The sequence below is a fragment of the Sebastes fasciatus genome, chromosome 15 (assembly GCF_043250625.1).
Source record: "Sebastes fasciatus isolate fSebFas1 chromosome 15, fSebFas1.pri, whole genome shotgun sequence".
Taxonomy (NCBI): domain Eukaryota; kingdom Metazoa; phylum Chordata; class Actinopteri; order Perciformes; family Sebastidae; genus Sebastes; species Sebastes fasciatus.
The window spans coordinates 18,929,836-18,948,572 of record NC_133809.1 but is presented as its reverse complement, the minus strand read 5'-3'; the positions used below and the strand labels follow the sequence as shown (position 1 = coordinate 18,948,572).

The 18,737-nt window shown below is 39.8% G+C and overlaps 1 protein-coding gene across 1 annotated transcript; it reads right to left on the bottom strand.

Annotated features, from left to right (window-relative positions):
- Positions 1-2,268: 2,268 nt before the first annotated feature.
- lin52 (lin-52 DREAM MuvB core complex component) lies at positions 2,269-18,633 on the bottom strand. The gene is made up of 6 exons (XM_074660885.1): positions 18,536-18,633; positions 15,531-15,605; positions 15,395-15,432; positions 15,198-15,264; positions 14,944-15,027; positions 2,269-2,699 (listed from the first exon to the last, which is right to left on the bottom strand). The coding sequence occupies exons 1-6, from the start codon at positions 18,552-18,554 to the stop codon at positions 2,644-2,646; spliced, it is 339 nt and encodes a 112-aa protein (XP_074516986.1). The 5' UTR covers positions 18,555-18,633; the 3' UTR covers positions 2,269-2,643.
- Positions 18,634-18,737: the final 104 nt, after the last annotated feature.

Genomic DNA, 18,737 nt, shown 5'->3' with positions numbered 1-18,737 from the left:
CGGGGCACAGAGGCTATGTGAGGTCAAGGCTACGCACTGCGGATGGATGGATGGAGGAGCTATGATTTTTTTCTCTCTCCATATGGATGACCAGCTCTGTGGGGACTGACCCGTTTCTTGAAAAGGCTGTCTGGCCGGAGGGACCATATTGGGGGTGTCAGGTCGCTTACCACGTCAACGCTCAGCAGACTGAATGTTCATCAAGTCAGCATCAACAAGTGTGCAACCAACCAGTCCCAACGACAGCAGGGTCACCTCCAGTATGAAACATTTCACTTTCTTATAAAGTGTTTATAAGTTGCACTGTAAATGTGTAACTAATTCACTCAAATATTGTACATAAGTAGGCTACAATTTTGAGGAACTTGTACTTCACTTGAGCATTTCTACATTTAAGAGGTAAAAATTGTGTAGTTTTTATTGCACTACATTAATTTGACAGCTACTTTACAAATTAAGAATTTACATACAAAACATATAGGCCTACATTGTTATATATTTAACTACCCAACAGTATATGAAATAGTTAAAATACAGCAAAACTACAACAGTAAAATGCTACATATACATGCATTAGTAACAATAAACTAATAACAGCCTATAATATATAATACTATAACACTATAAGTGCCATTTTACTGTAGATCGAGTACTTTTACTTTACGTAGCCTACATTTAGCTAATCATTTAATAAAGCTTTTTCAATGCAGGACGTGTAATGAAGTATTTTTACAGTGTGGTATTGCTACTTTTACTTACATAAGGGAATACTTCTTCCAACCCCGGTAAGTTGTAAGTAATGGTTTTACAACCCAATCAACATTTGGGTTGCCAAGTTTGTTGTTGTTTATCCTTTCTACCTGGTGGTAACAATGCAGTTATAAATGCATTAAGTACTGAGGGGGTTTTCACTTTCTAATAAGTTATCACGTCTGCAGTAATACATGTTAATAAGTAATTCATAAAATTAATAATTATTCTTTATGAGGTCTGTTATTAAATGGATGTTGGTCCACATGCTCTAACTCTTTTTCAGAGGGCAAAGCAAGTGTCATGGTGGAAGAGGAATTTTACACCACTTGGCAACCCAAACGTTAACTTATCAATGGCTTATTATTGATCTACAAAATATCATTGATGCTTTATTAACCAATAATAAAGCCACTAGTTAGACTACAACTTAGAAACACTTTATAAAGGGTACCTTATTAGAAAGTGGTATGAGAATTTTAGCAAATCAATGCTCATTAATATGAAAATGTATCCTGATTGTTGTAACAGTGTTGCCTTCAGAGCACTAACTGGATCAGAAAACATTTTGTTTTTTGAAGGCTCATATTGTATTTTACAATTTGGCAGTTACAGGTTATAGATATGATTTGGGGAGGCTAGTGTTTGTATTTGGATCACTTATTGTGCTCTTATAGCCTATTTAAGAAACAAACAAACTCCAAATTACAGTATTTGAAGACATCTAAAATTGAACATGCTTTCTGGCCTTCATCTTTTCTGCAAGCTGTATTCTTTATTTGAATCCCTGTTAGTTTCCACTAAGTGGTCCACACAAGAAAGTGTTGAAGGCTCCACAAAGTCCTCTCTTCCTGTCCCAGGACACGCACTGAGGAAGTCACTCTCTCTGAAACCTACAGAACTGTATATATAATAATTTTTTTTTAAGGAGAGGTTAGCCAGGGTCCGCGTGAGAGGACGCAGGGGGTGAAGCCACTGAGGCAATGGCGGCCTCTGTCCGTGTGAATCGGAAATACAATTAGGGGCTTATTAGCGGCCCGGGGAGAAGTGTAACCTGTTGGGAGTGAGCGGCCAGAGCCCCAGCGACATCTCCAGCCGAGAACAGTCCGAGGCATTGTCTCACCTAATTATGGCGGATGGACTTCTTTTTGTTTCCCATTCGGCATGCCTGTCTGATTCCCTTTTTGCCCGGCCGCTAGCTCCGACAACGCTGAAGTGTGCTAATTAGAAAAGAAATGGTCCTAGTAATTATGTCAGCTCTCATTAAAGGCGACGACAATGAGCAATATTATTTTTACGCAATGTTTTGTGTAGGGGACCCCGGCTTCCAATGCTCATTAAATGGAAAACATGCCCTGGTAGCCGGGAAAGCACTCTTATGTCGGAGATCCTTAACATGTCCACAACCAGAGAGGTGCGAGGCATGAAGTTACTGCCCTAATTAAATGTTCAACAGTTTCTAAAAAAAAAAAAAAAAAGTTAGCGGCTCAAGGAGACTTTAAATAAAAGGCAATCATCTTTTCATTTTAAAGCTTTAATATACAACTTCACAAATTGCAAAAAAAATGTAAATCATGTTCAAAATAGAAATAAGAATAAATAAGGAACCTTTAATCAAGGCAGGTCTACAAGCGACAGAGAAATTCAGCGAGAAGTAATAAATCATCCTAAAAGTTTTTCCGTATATGTAAAGGCTATCTAAGAAGACAACAGGTGCACTGAGAGGAGACCTCGGCTGTGTGAGAGAGCATTTTTGCTCCAATTAATGGTTTGAGTGAAAAGTCTTTGAACTTTTGTTGTGAAGGTCTGAACATGTTCAGAGCATATTGGTAAACGCATAGATCAGATTCACCTTGCAGTCCCCAAATTTCTTGTTACTTGCGGAAAAACATGTCACTTCTTGGGCCTCTCCAAGATGTTCAGGAACTTCCCCCTGGTCATTTCCCTGGCTGGAAGACAAGAAGATATATCACATATTTAATATAAACCAATGTTCAGGTTAGGAGACCTTTCATTTCATTATTATATTTGTAAGAGACCAAAACTCTGGCGTTCTTTACACCCTTCCGACAATCCTTCATAAGTTGGTAAAATCAGTCAGTCTTCCACAACATTTGCCTGCAGCTCTAACCACCTCAGAACTGTTGTTTAGTAATGCAAAGCATGTATTTAATATCTAGAGTGTCACACTGGGATGTAATTTATACAAACATCTGTTCATTCAGGACATGGAATACAACATAAGATGGAAGCGTAGCTACCAAAGAGTCTTGTGATTTGCTTGATTGCTGTCTCAATGTAGTGAGGCACAAGTACTCAGAGCTACGCATGCATGAAAGTGTGTGTTCGTGTGGATGCGAGATGAGTGAGAATGGAGGCAAAATGTCTCTATTAACCTCAACTTATGATTATGGAATATGGCCATGTATAAAAATAAGTGACAAATACAGCAAAATAAGAATAAGGGAACCACTTTAAAAGGCAAAACGGCAACATTCATCTGAGCAGTAACAAAGACTAAGTATGGTTATTACAATTAACCCTTTAGGCCGGTGGTTTCCCAACCAAAGGGGTTGGAAGATAAATCTGAGAGGTCATTAGATGTTTAATGCAAAACATATGCTGCTACACTAATTTATGTTGACTTCTCTGTAATCATCTTGAAATTCTGGATAATTTTATTCCTCCAAACTAAAAAAAATGTTCAAATTAAACAATCTGAGAGGTGAAAATCACTCATAGGTTAAAGGGATAGTTCGGTTGTTTTTAAGTGGGGTTGTATGAGGTACTTATCCATAGTAGGTGTATTACTTACAGTAGATGGCGTTCAGCGTTCCCCCAGCAATCGGGAAACAGACAGAGGCACCGGCATCGAAGCAAAGCAATACAGTGCTATGGACGGGGATGGCAGCAAAACATGTTTAGCCATTTAAAAGAAAGGCCAACCTTAAAAAAAATCTAGATCCGTTTAAGTGTACACTATATTTAGAATATTTTCTGGCAGCGACCTGAACTGAAAGTGACACATATCTATACTGTTTTTGTCATCTGAGCCTGCTGGCTTTGGAGAGAGATATAGATAAGTTTCACTTTCAGTTCAGTTCCCCGTCGGAAAGGAGAAGGAAAGGGCTGCCTGACGGCAAGATAAAGCAGTGAAACTATTCTAAATCTAGTGTACACTTAAATAGATATACATTTTTTCCGGCGAGCCTTTCTTTTAGGTGGCTAAAATAACTTTTTCTGCGATCCCTGTCCACAGCACTGTATTGCTTTGCTCGGTGAGAAGCAGTCATGAGTAGACATTTTTGTCTTTGTTTAAAACGTACACTTCTAAAAAAAGGACATAAGTCTAAAGTCTAGATTGGGAACCACCACTTTAGGTACTCTGGATACAACTGTTCTCAGAGATGTTTAGTATCTTCCTTTTTTTCAAGTATTTTGCCTCCTCAGGAAGATGATGCTTGAAGATATAGTTGGAGGTTTGAGATATAGTCGACACAAGAAGTGGGACCAAGTCATTGTTTTGCAAGTCTCAAGTCTTTGCCCTCAAGTCCCAAGTCGAGACAGGCAAGTCCCGAGTCTTAAACTTTGAGTTTCGAGTCCTAAACAAGTCATAATGTGCTCTTCATTAACTTGATTGGTTGCTGTCAGATCTGTTCAAACAAAGTGGAGTGGAATTAGGTGTCAACTTGCTGGGAATGAATAGCCCTAATGTTAGTTAATTTAGGAAATGAAGGGAAATTAACAGATTTGTGGCACACTTTTTAAAAAGGAGCAATTTTGGTAATTTGAGGGGTTACCTTCTAGCCTCTGGCCAGCAGTAACGAATCACTTCCCCCGCTGTGTGTCTCAAATACTCGCTGCCTTGATAACCCAGCGGCACACGGACCACAGAGAGACGTGCCGAGGCTTTGCAGGTCGGTAGAATCTTACATTAAAGTTATCTCTGTTGTTCCAGTTTGTCTGCTTGCTTCCATGGCTGCAGAAGGCTGTGCCTGCATGCCAATTTGTTTCATATGTGGCAACAGGCTGTTGAAATGGGCAGTGGAGGGGATCTCACAGATCCAAAACAAAAACAGACGTTCTGGACCAGAAAAGGAAATTTCAAAGGAGAACATACCGGATGTAGCATTGTTGTTGGAGCAGCAAGTATTCCAATTCAGCATGTTTCCTTAATCTCTGATGACTTATAATGGTCATTGTATGATTTATTACAGTAAATACATATTGGTCCTTCTAATAACATACTTTTCAACTTTGGGCTGGGGGGGGGGGGGGGGTATCAAGTATTTTCAAGTCAAAAGGCTCAAGTCCAAGTGAAGTCACGAGACATCTGTGTTAAAGTCCAAGTCAAGTTGCAAGTCTTTTGGGATTTTGTCAAAATGAGTCTTAAGTCGTCAAATTTGTGACTCGAGTCTGACTCTAGTCCAAGTCATGTGACTCGAGTCCACACCTCTGGCTGACCCTGTAACCTACATGAGATGAGACTAGATATCATCTTGGATTTTGTATTACAATAAAATGCTATAACTTCCATACCGGCTAGAGATTTTTTTCTTTCAGAGACTATATCACCAACCCCTGTAAATCAATGTACCAATAATCCCAGCTCTACTTGTTTTCTTACACCTTGTAGAGTCCCAGAGACATCTGTGATGCAAGTAAAACACCCTGTTCAAATTGTTAAACTCTGTGCCACAGACAGTCCTATAACAGAGTTGTCCCTGCCGTTTATAGACCCTTTGTGAAACTGGTCTTCACTGGGAGAGCCATCATTGCTGAGGCTTTTCTGTCAAAGACAAACCCTTGTGTCTCAATGGAGACTGTAGGGACTCTCCTGCAGCATCCTTATAAACCCTGGAGACGCACCATCCAGGTACAGTAATTACTCTTTGTTAAAGATAAGAAGAAGATCAGAGTCTCAGGTGCACTACAGTTTTTATGAGCTGCAAAGATCACATCAACGACTCTATTCAGTTTCTAACTAACGTTGTACATCACGCAAATATGAGACTACAGAGCAGCAGAGAGAGGACGGGTTTCAAATGGGCATTTAGCAGAAAGTCATCCACCTTCATGACGCCTGCAAGAGGAATATGATCAGGATCTCAGCCGGCTGCTGTCTGCCCGTGTGCTGCTGGTGTGAAGGCCCCCCCTCCACCTCCTCCGCCTCCCACGCCCACAGCGGCTAATGAAAAAGCCGGGCCAGTTAGTAATTTAGATGAGTTGCCCAGTGTGGAATGATAATGGTGCATCTGGGCGTGGGGGCCACGTCACCTTGAGGTGTCCCTCATTAGGTTAAAGATGATGCTAATTGGAATGGGATGGATTCATTTTGCACTTTGCTGTCTCTTCAAATCACCCTAAACAAAGTCATCAGGGGACCCCTGAACATGCATAGGGTGCTTCAGATTGAAATGAAGCCATCAAAATCAGGCGGGGGAAAGCAATTACATTGGGATGACCCTAAAGCCGCAAGTGCGCTGATGTCACTTTCTTATTAGGAGCAGTTACACGAGGAACGGCAAAGTAGGGTATTTTTAAGGTGTCATGCTTCTCTTTCTCTCTCTCGTTATCACTTTCTCCATCTCTTGACGAGCCCAAACTGTAAAACAGATCAAGGATGGCTGTGCCACACCTCCTGAGACCCCTCGCCCCACTGAGCGTCTTATTAATTACAGTTCAGTTCAGCCTCCCCCTGCTCCGATAGAAATATCACTGATATCATCGCATTAAAGAGCCCATTAAACATAAATCAGAGCTCGATTTATGATGTGTGGCTCTCTTCTTATAAAAAGGAAATATGGGGGAAAAGTGGTCCGCAAGTTATAACAGAATATGAAAGGTGGGGAAGAATGCAACACAAGATGAACTCTAACTAAAAGCATACATAGTGGCACCACTGGAAGAGCTACAACGGGCCTTTTTCACAAGTCATAGAAAAGCACAGGTATTACTAATAACACTAACCATAGCTCCGTTCTATTCAAGTGTCCCAGTTAGCCATTAGTGCGTTTCAATCCACCCTTTATTAAGTGCATTTTAAATTTATGCACTAATATACCTCGAAATATCACAAAAAAGTGGTTTGGCTGAGGTGGATAGTTTGTGTATCAATAAAGGCTAATTGCGTCAAAGTGCAGTGGAAACAGATTTAGCGAATAAATCATAATGTACATGAAGCATGTGAGCACTGAGACGAAAACATCAGATCTGTGTGGAGCGATGAGGAGACTGTAACCTTTCTCAAATTAATACATGAACACAACATAAATGCCATATTTTCATCACGTTTTCTTTTTCGTTTGACTGACACTCTTCTGCAATGGTTTAATGACACCCAACTCGAGAATTATTGTCACCAGCTGTTTATCTCGAGGCGCCAAACTTACAATGCATTCATCTAGAGCTGCAACGATTGATCGATTAACCAATTAGCTGTCAACTATTACATTGATTGCTAACTATTTTGATTATCGATCTTTTTAAGAAAAAAAAAGAGTAAAAATTCTGTTTCCAGCGTCTTAAATGTGAATATTTCACGGTTTCTTTACTCCTTTATGACAGTAAACGGATTATCTTTGAGTTGTGGACAAAACACGACATTTGAGGACGTCGTCTTTGGCTTTGGGAAACACTGATCGACATTTTATTGACCAAACTAATCGATTAATTGAGAAAATAGACTCAACAGATTAATCAACAATGAAAATAATCATTAGTTACAGCCCCACATTCATCCACCTTCTTTTGTGGGATCGGGATGATTGTTATTGTTACTGATTATTCATTTATAATTTGTGCTACATTTTGATGGAAACTTGGCTAGTGTGACCGTGAGCCAGCATGTAATACCAGAACCGTGAAACTGAAACAGCTAAATGGAATTCAGCCATCATTCATTTTATCATTTACACCTGTGACAAGTCAAAATGTCTTCTGTTTAACAGGCCTATGCTAACATGTATTAAAAATGTCCAAATGGAATTCTATAGGAAATTTCTTGGTAAACTAGAATTACCGCCTCACGGTTGTATGCCTCCGCAAACCAGTCAAATTGCAGTTTACACCCATGTCTGTCCAAAATGTCATCACTTCATCCTATTATTCTATTAGACATTTGTGTGAAATTGTTATAATTAGCATATGAATTCTTGAGTTATGGCCTAAAGCCGTGTTTTGTGAGGTCACAGTGACCTTTGACCAACAAAATCTATTCAGTTCATCCTTGAGTCCAGGTGGATGTTTGTGCCAAATAGGGCTGCTGTAGTGCCAAATTTGAAGAAATTTCCTCAAGCCATTCCTGCGTTCACATTTGTGACCTCACAAGTGTTCCATTCTTGAACGAGAACCTGAACGTGAAAAATGTCAGTGTTTCCCAAAGCCCAAGATGACGTCCTCAAATGTCTTGTTTTGTCCACAACACAAAGATCTTCAGTTTCCGGTCATAGAAGAGTAAAGAAACCAGAATGTGAGGTCACAGTGACCTTGACCTTTGACCACTAAAATCTATTCAATTCATCCTTGAGTCCAAGTGGACATTTGTGCCAAATTTGAAGGCGTTCCTGAGATATCGCGTTCACAGGAATGGGACAGAAACACGGAAGAACATACGGACGGACATACAACCCGAAAACATCAGGCTTCTGTTTTTATTAAGTTATTTTATTTTTCAAAATATTTATAAATAACTTGTTTTTGCCACAAGTGATAGTGAATTTGATCTAAGTTGTACATAAATAGATAAAGTTAGAAAGCCTCAAAAACACACGCCCACACACTTGCACACTCACCAATATACACACACACACATTACAGGCTTTGTCATACAACAGAGCAGATCAATACTGATTAGTGGGACTTAGAGATTTGTTTAGTTGATTAGAAAGGTCAATTACTAATTTTGCACTAAGTTAATCAGCATGTTGTTACCACTGCCATCCATACTAAATGACACCTTATGGATCCTGTGGGCCTTCTCCTTGCCCTGTTGATTTGTTGCTATCTAATTATCATTCAGCCCTACATCGGGTCTAAGATTCCATCACAGTCGACCATCACAGCCACATCCTACTGTATACAATAATTTGACCCATATTAGATACATTGCAATCCATTTTCATCAAAGCAATTTGAAATTAATTTTACCCATAAATAGACACAATATGTAAACAAGCAGAGCGTAGCCAGGTTATCATCAGAATGAGAGCTGAGGTTCACATAGAGGCCAGTATGGAGCAGATAACAGCTCCCACATCAGCCCATAATCCTCCGGCTGTAGATTTTGCCCTGATTAATGCCGCTATGGCACATTGCAACAATGGAGATTAACCTATATCTGCAAACAGCTAAATATGCCCTGAGGCTATTTAAAATGTTGCCCTTTTCCCCCCAAATTTAAAAAGCAAAACTACACTGTAGGAAACTGTGCGGTGCAACCGAAAATGTTTCTGCATCATTTTCATTTGGAGAATCCCAGGTGGCTAAAATGTAAATGCGAGAGGAAAAGGCGGCGGTGTAACATCTTACTTTCCCCTCGTTTACGGTGAGTGATCTGGGTGTCATTGTCACAGCCCACTCCCAGCCCCCACCACGACTCCCCTGTGTATAAAACGAGAGTAATCATCGCTTCGCCCCCCCCCACCGCACCCCCCCCCCCACCGCACCCCCACCACCACCGCAACCCCCACCCCTGGCTGCCTCTCTCGATGGCACGCTCCCGGTGAGCCGCTGGACCCGTTAGCTCCAAAGACAGATGACCACCTGGGTTAACTGGAGTCCTGGACCCCGGCCCTGACTGCCCCAATTCACTTTCATTAAGAGTTAAGAGGACTTATCTGACCCCCACTGCCCATCGCCGAGTGCTGCTCAGCTATTACGGGCTGTAAGCTTTATTTAATGGATTTAACATCCTCTTTCACCGCCCTCCTCCCCGGGGGGGACAAGGGAGACGCAGAGGAGATGACACACACAAGCAAAGAAACACACACATTCAGCCCCACACAGCACCCCCCCCACCCCTCCCGTCTTGCAACACATACACCTGACGCTCATGTTTGTGTTCAAAATTCAATTACCCACTTATTGATACTTCACAGGGATATTTAAGATGCAGACACGAGCTGTGATTTCCCAGGGGAGCCACTGGTTCCTCTTTATGTCCCAACCGAGAGCGCCCACCCCTCCTCGCCTCCTCCCTCTCCTCCTCCTCCCTCTCCAATGCATTTTCGCCTGGCTGACGCACACACACACACATTCACACACCAAAACAAACACATCTGCACCTCCCAACCCCTGCCCCAGCCTATGCCTGTTCAAGAGGTGTCCTTATTAATAGGCAATCAGTCAAAAATCATTCATTAAAAAGCCTAAAAGGTTTTACACCCGCACTATGATTAGCTGGGAAAGAAAATCCAATGAATTCCTAATGCCTTTATGGAAATGAGGTGTCATTTCCGATCTGCTCAGGGAGGCGGCAGGCAGGCAGAACTGAGGAGCGGTGTGTGTGAATGTGTGTGTGTGTGTGAATGTGTGTGTGTTAAGCTCTTGCCTGCCTCTGATTCACACAGCTCCGACACTGATCCTGCTTGAGATATGGACAGGCTCTATCAGATACAGCTGCAACCTGCTACGCTTGTGTCATCCTGTTGTAAAATGTGTGTGGAACTGCTAAAGATTTTCCAACAATGGGCCGTCGCTATAGTAGCAGCACTATTATGAAACAGCACGCCCAATAATTAAAAAGATATTTCTATGGGAGCCAATTTGAGAGAGCTAACCACACTAGGATAATAAGATGAGCTTCAAAAACTGAACAATTCTTGAGGCTTCTTTCAATCTCCTCACAAAGAAGGCGTTGCCGTCAAAAAGACGGTCCACAATGCCGTTCGTCGCAACTACGAGCCCACGGAGACACGGGCGAGAGGTGCAAAGACGAGCACAGTGGAGTAGTAGAGGTGAAGAGGAGGTGGTGGGGAGGCATCCCCTGTTCCTCATTCAGCGGCTGTCAGCTCAGGCACTTCATAACCGCCCGCCCCGCGGTCAGCGGCGCCCGATGGATTGATGGAGGCACATTAGCACCAGTGGGGCCCAGTGAATGCAATCATATTCAGCAGCGGCACGCTTCTAATAGGCCGGAGATTGATCCTGAGGGTGAGGAGGAGGAGGCGGCGGGGCTGGTGAATGCGGGCCCATTAGGAGCTGTCAGGGCAGGGCGACCTTCAGTCTCACCTTCACACAGGCAGACGCAACAGGGGTCAGCCTGGGTCTACGCCGGGTGGCGTCACGGCGGAGGAGAGGTGCTCTGTAGGGCTACAACAGGTGGTCCTACACCCACAATGCACTGAGTGACACTGTTTTTACCTAGATAGCAAAGTTTTCGATCACTGTAATAAGGGGACAGCACCTGCATGTTGTCTTTTAAAAGTTAAGTTACACATTTTTCCTAATGTGTGGGTGAAAATAACTAAGAATTCATATGAATTCACAAGATTCATACATTAGTCCATGGCCTAGATACAATTTTTTAAAATTTGATTTTAGGTTTTAATTTGTTTTTTTACTATAATGTGTTTGATTTCATTTTTTGTTGCTTTTTTCTATTGACTGTCTATAAGAAGTGGACGTAGTCACCGTGACGTCCCCCATTGGTTTGTGGACTACCGTTTTGAAGCCTTGAATTCGGCATTTTGGCCTTCGCCATCTTGGTTTTTTTGCAACCAGAAGTAACACGAGAGGGCGGAGCTAAGTACAACCAAACGCTGAATAAGACATTTTTAGGCGACCAAAATAAACCTTTGAACTGAAAACACACTGTGAAAGGGTTAAAGTTCTAAGACGGAAACACCGTAGTAGCGACCTGTCAATCACAAGGTAGCCACATCCTAAAGCATCCCCTGCTTTATGGTCTATTTGACTCTAAATGGGATCATAATTTACTAAATGAACATCATGCTGTATTGAAGAAGACTTGAAACTAGCGATTGAGACCATGAACTCATGTTTACAATGTTTACTGGGGTAATAAATCAAGTGAGAAGTAGGGTCATTTTCTCATTGACTTCTCTACAATCAGACTTCTTTTTGCAACCAGAGGAGTCGCCCCCTGCTGGCTGTTAGAAAGAATGCAAGTTTAAGGACGTACATCTGCATTGGCTTCACTTCTCAGACCCAGAGGTTGCCCACTGCTTTTATCCAACTCCCGTTGTGAGTCCGTCAAGGACACAGTTCACCTAAACTCTCATAAATTTTAATGACATACTTTTTTCTACAAATTCCACCAAGTGACATTTTGAGAACTGGCCCGTGGACTCTGTGTAAATATCTCCTAAAAGCACCACCCTGGAAATATAATCACATGATCAGAATTCCTCAGCTGTACAAGCACTGTAGTTCGCTTGTCAGTCAAATTTTTGTAATTCTCTGTGATTGGTTTCAATTTGTCAACAAGCAGAGTCTACAGTAGAAATACGTCATAATTAACAGCACGTCTTAAGACGTGTTAAACGGTGTTCAGTGGCCTTGAGCCCACAAGTGTGATAGAGCACCATCACCAGCTCCAGCAGTTTGCGTCTCCGTAGCCGAGGCCCTCCAGCGCATCCCAAAGGAACACTCAGCTTTCAATTACCTCCAATAACAGCACTTATCAGAGTCCTCAGCGTTCCCCAGAGACTCGGGGCTTGATGCCCGTGCTCAGCGGCCCACGACAGGGGCATTCATCATGGGGTGGAGTAACAGCTGTGGCCTGAGGAAGAGGCACGCGTCAAGCCCCTCTGGGACTAGACAGGGCCAGCATCACACCAGCCATTATTGGGGGTGCTGGTGGAGGAGGGGGCGTGGGAGGTGAGGGATTAAGGGAGTGTAACATCCCCCCCCTTTCACATCCATGTTAATACATATGTACAAACATGAGTATGCAGCAGTATGTGAACAGAAAGTGAAAGAAAAAGCACAACACGAGTACTGCTTGGGTGTTTTCTAGGCGTAAAGGGGAATGGTGTTCTTGTAATAATGTTTGGTCCAGGTCCCCTTGCCTTCTCACTGCAGTAGGGGAGTTTTCACTGCTTGATTGTGCTCTGCCCATTAACCAGTTTCCTCTTTTAATGGTCCACATGTTGAAGGGGGAGGGGCAGTAAATCCTGTCCCCATCGCCCTCGCTCTGCGGAGTCTCGTTTACGGGTACTGAAGAGTGCACAAACATGATGAAAAAGTAGCTGAGATTTACAAGGCCTCCCCTGACAGCCGGGAAAAGGAGAAAATTAAACCAGAGAGCATTAAACAGGCACCCATTACAGGGCTGCTCCGACACCAATAATAACCATCATTGTGTCCCGTCATCCCGAGGCACATGACATGATTGCAAAGCCTGCAGGCCTGCACCTGTGACAGCTAACATCTTTATACCAGCCAGATTACATGCCGCTGCGGGTTTAGGGGGGAGTCAGGGAGATTAGACACTTTTACAACTAAATGAATCTGCGACTTGCAAATACAACACATGCTACACAATCTATAGCCTGTTAATACGTAGTTACTCTTATCTAGGCTTTCTTTTGGGATTCCTGTAGTATGTCCATTTGGATATTTGTGCATTATACCACTGAAAACATTTCAGTCACTCTGAAGTCAACTCCCTCTTTGCCTACAATCTGATGATCTCTTTAGATAATTAAAGAGTTTCTCCTTATGCATCTCTCAAATTTCATTATTTGTGTTTGGCATAGGGCTGTCAAAGTTAACGCGATTATAACGCAAATTCGTTTGAACGGCACTAATTTCTTAAACACATTAATGCAATCGATTTTTCGGAGGCTATAGCGGGCTCAGTTTTAAAGCTAAGGTGAAGATACTGGCATTATATGAAACTAAAAAACCTAAGGAATCCATTGGTACCAACCATGTCATACTAGACTCATATTGACACATACTAGCTTGTCGCAAAGGAGGTTAAATAACGCTCCAAACTTGCGCTAAATTTTGGCGAGAAAAAACTGTCATGGCCAATTTCAAAGGGGTCCCTTGACCTCTGACCTCAAGGTATGTGAATGAAAATGGGTTCTATGGGTACCCACGAGTCTCCCCTTTACAGACATGCCCACTTTATGATAATACTTTGCAGTTTTGGGGCAAGTCATAGTCAAGTCAGCAAACTGACACACTGACAGCTGTTGTTGCCCGTTGGGCTTAAGTTTGTCATGTTATAATTTGAGCATATTGTTTATGCTAAATGCAGTACCTGTGAGGGTTTCTGGACAATATTTGTCATTGTTTGTGTTGTTAATTGATTTCCAATAATAAATATATACATACATTTGCATAAAGCAAGCATATTTGTCCACTCGCATGTTGATAAGAGTATTAAATACTTTTAAGGTACATTTTGAACAGACAAAAAATGTTCGATTAATTTGCAATTAATCATGGACAATCATGCGATTAAATATTTTAATCGACTGACAGCCCTAGTTTGGCATAATTTGATCCATAAGTTCAGGAAGTCTTTATCTAGTTTTACAAAGCAGTGTGCTCATTACAAGCAGGCCGCGGTGCAACATTTAAACTGTCTCACTGTCTACATCCCATCACTTTGCTACATCCACACATGTTGGTTGAATGCAACTGACTTGGAAAAAAACCCCATCTATGTACATTTATTTATATCTTCCATCCCATTAAGAGGAGGACTATACCACAATTCTTCATTGCTCGTGTGCTTTTTCACTGGAGGAATAAATACCCATTTTTCTCTTAGAGCACTTAGCTACATCTCTCTCTAATCCACACGGATTATGACAATGGAGGCAGCGGAGATAGAGAATGGATTAAAAGCTAGATTTCGCATCAATCAAATGCTTGAGCACTTGTTGTGTGGGCTCTTGTGGGCATGCCCTCGTTTCTTACCTTATCTATTTTAACAAGATTGACCTAAATCCAGTATTTCAAGACCTCTCAAAGTCAATTTATATCAGCCAGGAATGGAGAGGTGATTCTAAATGGGAAAGTTATAATTCGTATTCTGTCTTTGGATAAAAACATAGAAACCTATGTGAGGTCTGGGTTTTGAAAGTGAAAGCACACAAGGATGCTGTGAAATCCACTACAGATAGGCTATGAGCACCATCTAGTGGTAACATGTGACTAACTTACATCTGTGTATTTTCACGTTTTAAAGGTGTGTGTTGTTCATGTACTTACACTCCTCTAAGCCCAGCTGGTAGGCGAGGTTCTGAAGTCCTTTGACCTTCTCCATCAGGTTGGCTGTGGTCAGACTTCCCAGCTCTACAGAAGGATAACAAGACCCATAATGAAAGCTCTTAGCTACTACGTGTAAAATGTTATCCCGTTTGACAGGATTATATGTTGAGACTATTTCTGTCCAAAATCTTCCTGTTCAACACCAACTGAAAACGTTACAAAAATAACAACATTGCTACTGTTTCGTACATTACCTTTTAACATTTCAATGTCCTCACTCTCCAGCTCGGCCATCCATTTGGGGGGCGAATTATTGATGGGCTGTGATGTAAGACACAACAAAGGTCTCAGACAACACGGTTTATAGATCAGGCCTATATATCACAGTGTGTCAAGCCTATTTAATTATCTAGTTTGTAAATCAAAGTGAGCCACAGTGAATCTAACTCACATTTTTACAAGATGCAGCAAATTCTGCAACTCCGGGCACTGTATGAGAGATTACAGGACAAACAAGATTATAGCAGCATAAAACACACAACTCCATAGCGACTAATTACACAAGAGCAGGGAGAATGTGAACTTACACTGCTCCGGCCACAGGTCTGGTGACGCTCTGTCCAACTTCTCAAAACTCAGCAAAGAGCTCTCAAAATCGTCACCTAGCACAACATAAAATGCACTTGTTTTTTTTTTATGGAAAATGTATATATTGCATATTTGTCAATAATGTAATGACAGAGTTTCAGAAAGAATAAAAAGGCAAGCAGAGATGAACACTTCGGTGGTTTTACTTTAAGTACTGTGTGTACATTTTTTGTTGCATATAAACCTCTGAACAACAAAAGTGAGGGAATCAAGATAAAAATGTCAAAATGTAACTACTAGGGTTTAGGTCTGGGCGATATGGCCAAAACCTTCTATCACGATATAGGCAATTTCATATCTTGATAACGATATATATCACAATATAGCATGCTTTCTGGTAATTCAATAAATAAATAGTCTATATGAAATAACCACATGGTAAAGCTTATTTTTGTATACTCATGTGTGAATTAAATACCTGACAAGTTCTCATTTTAAGAACTTGAGTGCAAAATTAACATTAACAGTTTTAAGTGAAATTATAGAGAAATAAATACAGGCCTAGCCTGTATTGCGATAGAAATTATATAGAAAAATATATACAATAGACATTTTTTTATATTGTTTTGACAATACAATATGTGAGCTACAATACGTATCATGATGCAGGTGTTACGATTAAATATATTGCGATGTATTCAAATACTGTAAGCAAGGCGATATATTTCAATTTTTTTTTAAATCTTATTTTAGGTAAATTATCATAGTATAAAGAACACACCACCATGACCATTTGCATAAAATCTGAGTAATAAAGGTGACTTTTTTATGCAATCTGAACAGTGGGATCTGCATTGGCATTCATTAGTCGCTGTAACATCTGACATCATAGCATGACTTTGAGAGGGCACATACACTGAGAGGGTGCATCTCTTTGCAAATTAAATAAAGCATTGACTGAGTTCATCTTTGCATGTAAACTATTAAAAATGTATAGTGTAATATTCAATATTTTCTTACCTCCCTAATATATATATGGTCATATTGCCCACTACTAGGGTTTAAACAATAGAGCTGGCCTTATATTACATATTGCAAATTGTCCCAGTACTGTCTTTAACCTCTGACCCCAACTACAATTTAAAACAACAAACAATGTAGTGCCTTTTATGAAGAAAACGTTCAGGGGTTGTTGTAAAAAGTACAAATTATACCTTATATAAACATGTTTTGTATTATTGTAAGTTATGTCATGTATATATACAAAACTTAAACACACAAACTTTGCATAAACACATACTTTTTTTATATACAAAGTATGAAAGTGACATCATCATCATGGAAGACAAAGTATGTAAATAATACTGAGTTATACGTTAACATACATATTTTACACATTATAAATTCAACAATATGTCGTATTATATTATTGTTATCAGTAGTACTATTAATATTAATATTAATATTATTATTACATTATTTGGTTTGTCACCATGGTTAGACAACTGCATGGCTTGAGGGAAACACAGTATGATGTCATATATAACAGAGCTTTAACGGTTACTGTAAAAAGTACAAATTATACCTTATATCAACATAACATACAATGTTTGTGTGTTTGATCTGACATAAAAAATAAATTGACACGTTCATGCAAACTATACAACATTACATTTCAACATATTCAATACATGTTTTGTATTACTGTAAGTTATATGTCATGTATATACAAAACTTAGCCACACAATCTATGCATTAACACATAAAAAACCTATTATATACAACATGTATGATAGTGACATCATCATCACGGAAGAAAAAGTATATAAATACCGAGTTATACGTTAAAATACATATTCTACACATTATAAATTCAACAATATGTCGTATTATATTATTGTTATCAGTAGTACTATTATTATTATTATTATTAGTACTATTATCATTATTAGTAGTAGTACTATTATTATTATTATTAGTAGTAGTAGTACTATTATTATTATTATTAGTACTATTATTATTATTAGTAGTAGTACTATTATTATTATTATTATTAGTACTATTATTATTATCAGTAGTAGTAGTACTATTATTATTATTATTATTAGTACTATTATTATTATTATCAGTAGTAGTAGTACTATTAGTATTATTAGTAGTACTTTTATTATTATTATTATTAGTAGAAGTACTATTATTATTATTATTATTAGTAGTAGTACTATTAGTATTATTATTATTATTATTAGTAGTACTATTAGTATTATTATTATTAGTCGTACTATTATTATTAGTACTTTTATTATTATTATCAGTAGTAGTAGTACTATTATTATTATTAGTACTATTATTATTATTATTAGTAGTACTATTATTATTATCAGTAGTAGTACTACTATTAATATTATTTGTAGTAGTAGTAATATTATTATGATTATGATTATTATTATTATTATTAGTAGTAGTACTATTATTATTGTTATTATTATTATTATTATCAGTAGTAGTAGTACTATTATTATTATTATTATTATTATTAGTAGTAGTAGTACTATTGACAACTGCATGGGTTGAAGGAAACACAGTATGATGTGAAATATAACAGAGCTTTAATGGTTTAGTTTTAAGTAAAACCCACAACTAATCACCATGTTGTGAAACAAAACACTGTGAGTGTAATATCCACAATACATAGAGGAGATTTATCCTGTATATAGACCAGCAGGTCAGCTCTGTTTGTAGGTACAGTGTGATCTCTGTGGGTCAAACTGAACTGATGGCTCAAGCTGTCTCCTCTCTCTACTACACACACTGCGAGCTAGTGAAGGCTTCTACCGAACAGAAACATCTACAAACAGTGAGAATACAACGCTAACATGTGTAACCTGTCGTCTCGGGGTGTTCGTGTAAGACAGCAGAGGAGTCGCTGACAGTTTAACCTCGTTAAACATGTGTAATGTTACAGTTTATACAACAGCAGAGCAGGGAAGGAATTAGAATTTACCTCCATTTGGAGACGCCATCTTCAGAATAAAACACGTGACACACGACAGCCAATCACAGCAGCCGTCATCGCAGTTGACGTGTACCGATGAACGTCACAGAACGTCACAGCCACCTGCAGGCGGCCCCAGCCTGCAGTATATATACTGTATATATACAGTATAATGCAGCATTAAGGTGAAGTCACACGTTTTTTGTCATTA

What these genes read in the sequence shown, in the direction of transcription:
- lin52 (XM_074660885.1), bottom strand. An exon ending in TTGCTGCATCTTGTAAAAAT is followed by an intron (nt 15,265 to 15,394) that starts GTGAGTTAGATT and finishes CTTACATCACAG; the next exon opens with CCCATCAATAATTCGCCCCC. An exon ending in GGACATTGAAATGTTAAAAG is followed by an intron (nt 15,028 to 15,197) that starts GTAATGTACGAA and finishes ATCCTTCTGTAG; the next exon opens with AGCTGGGAAGTCTGACCACA.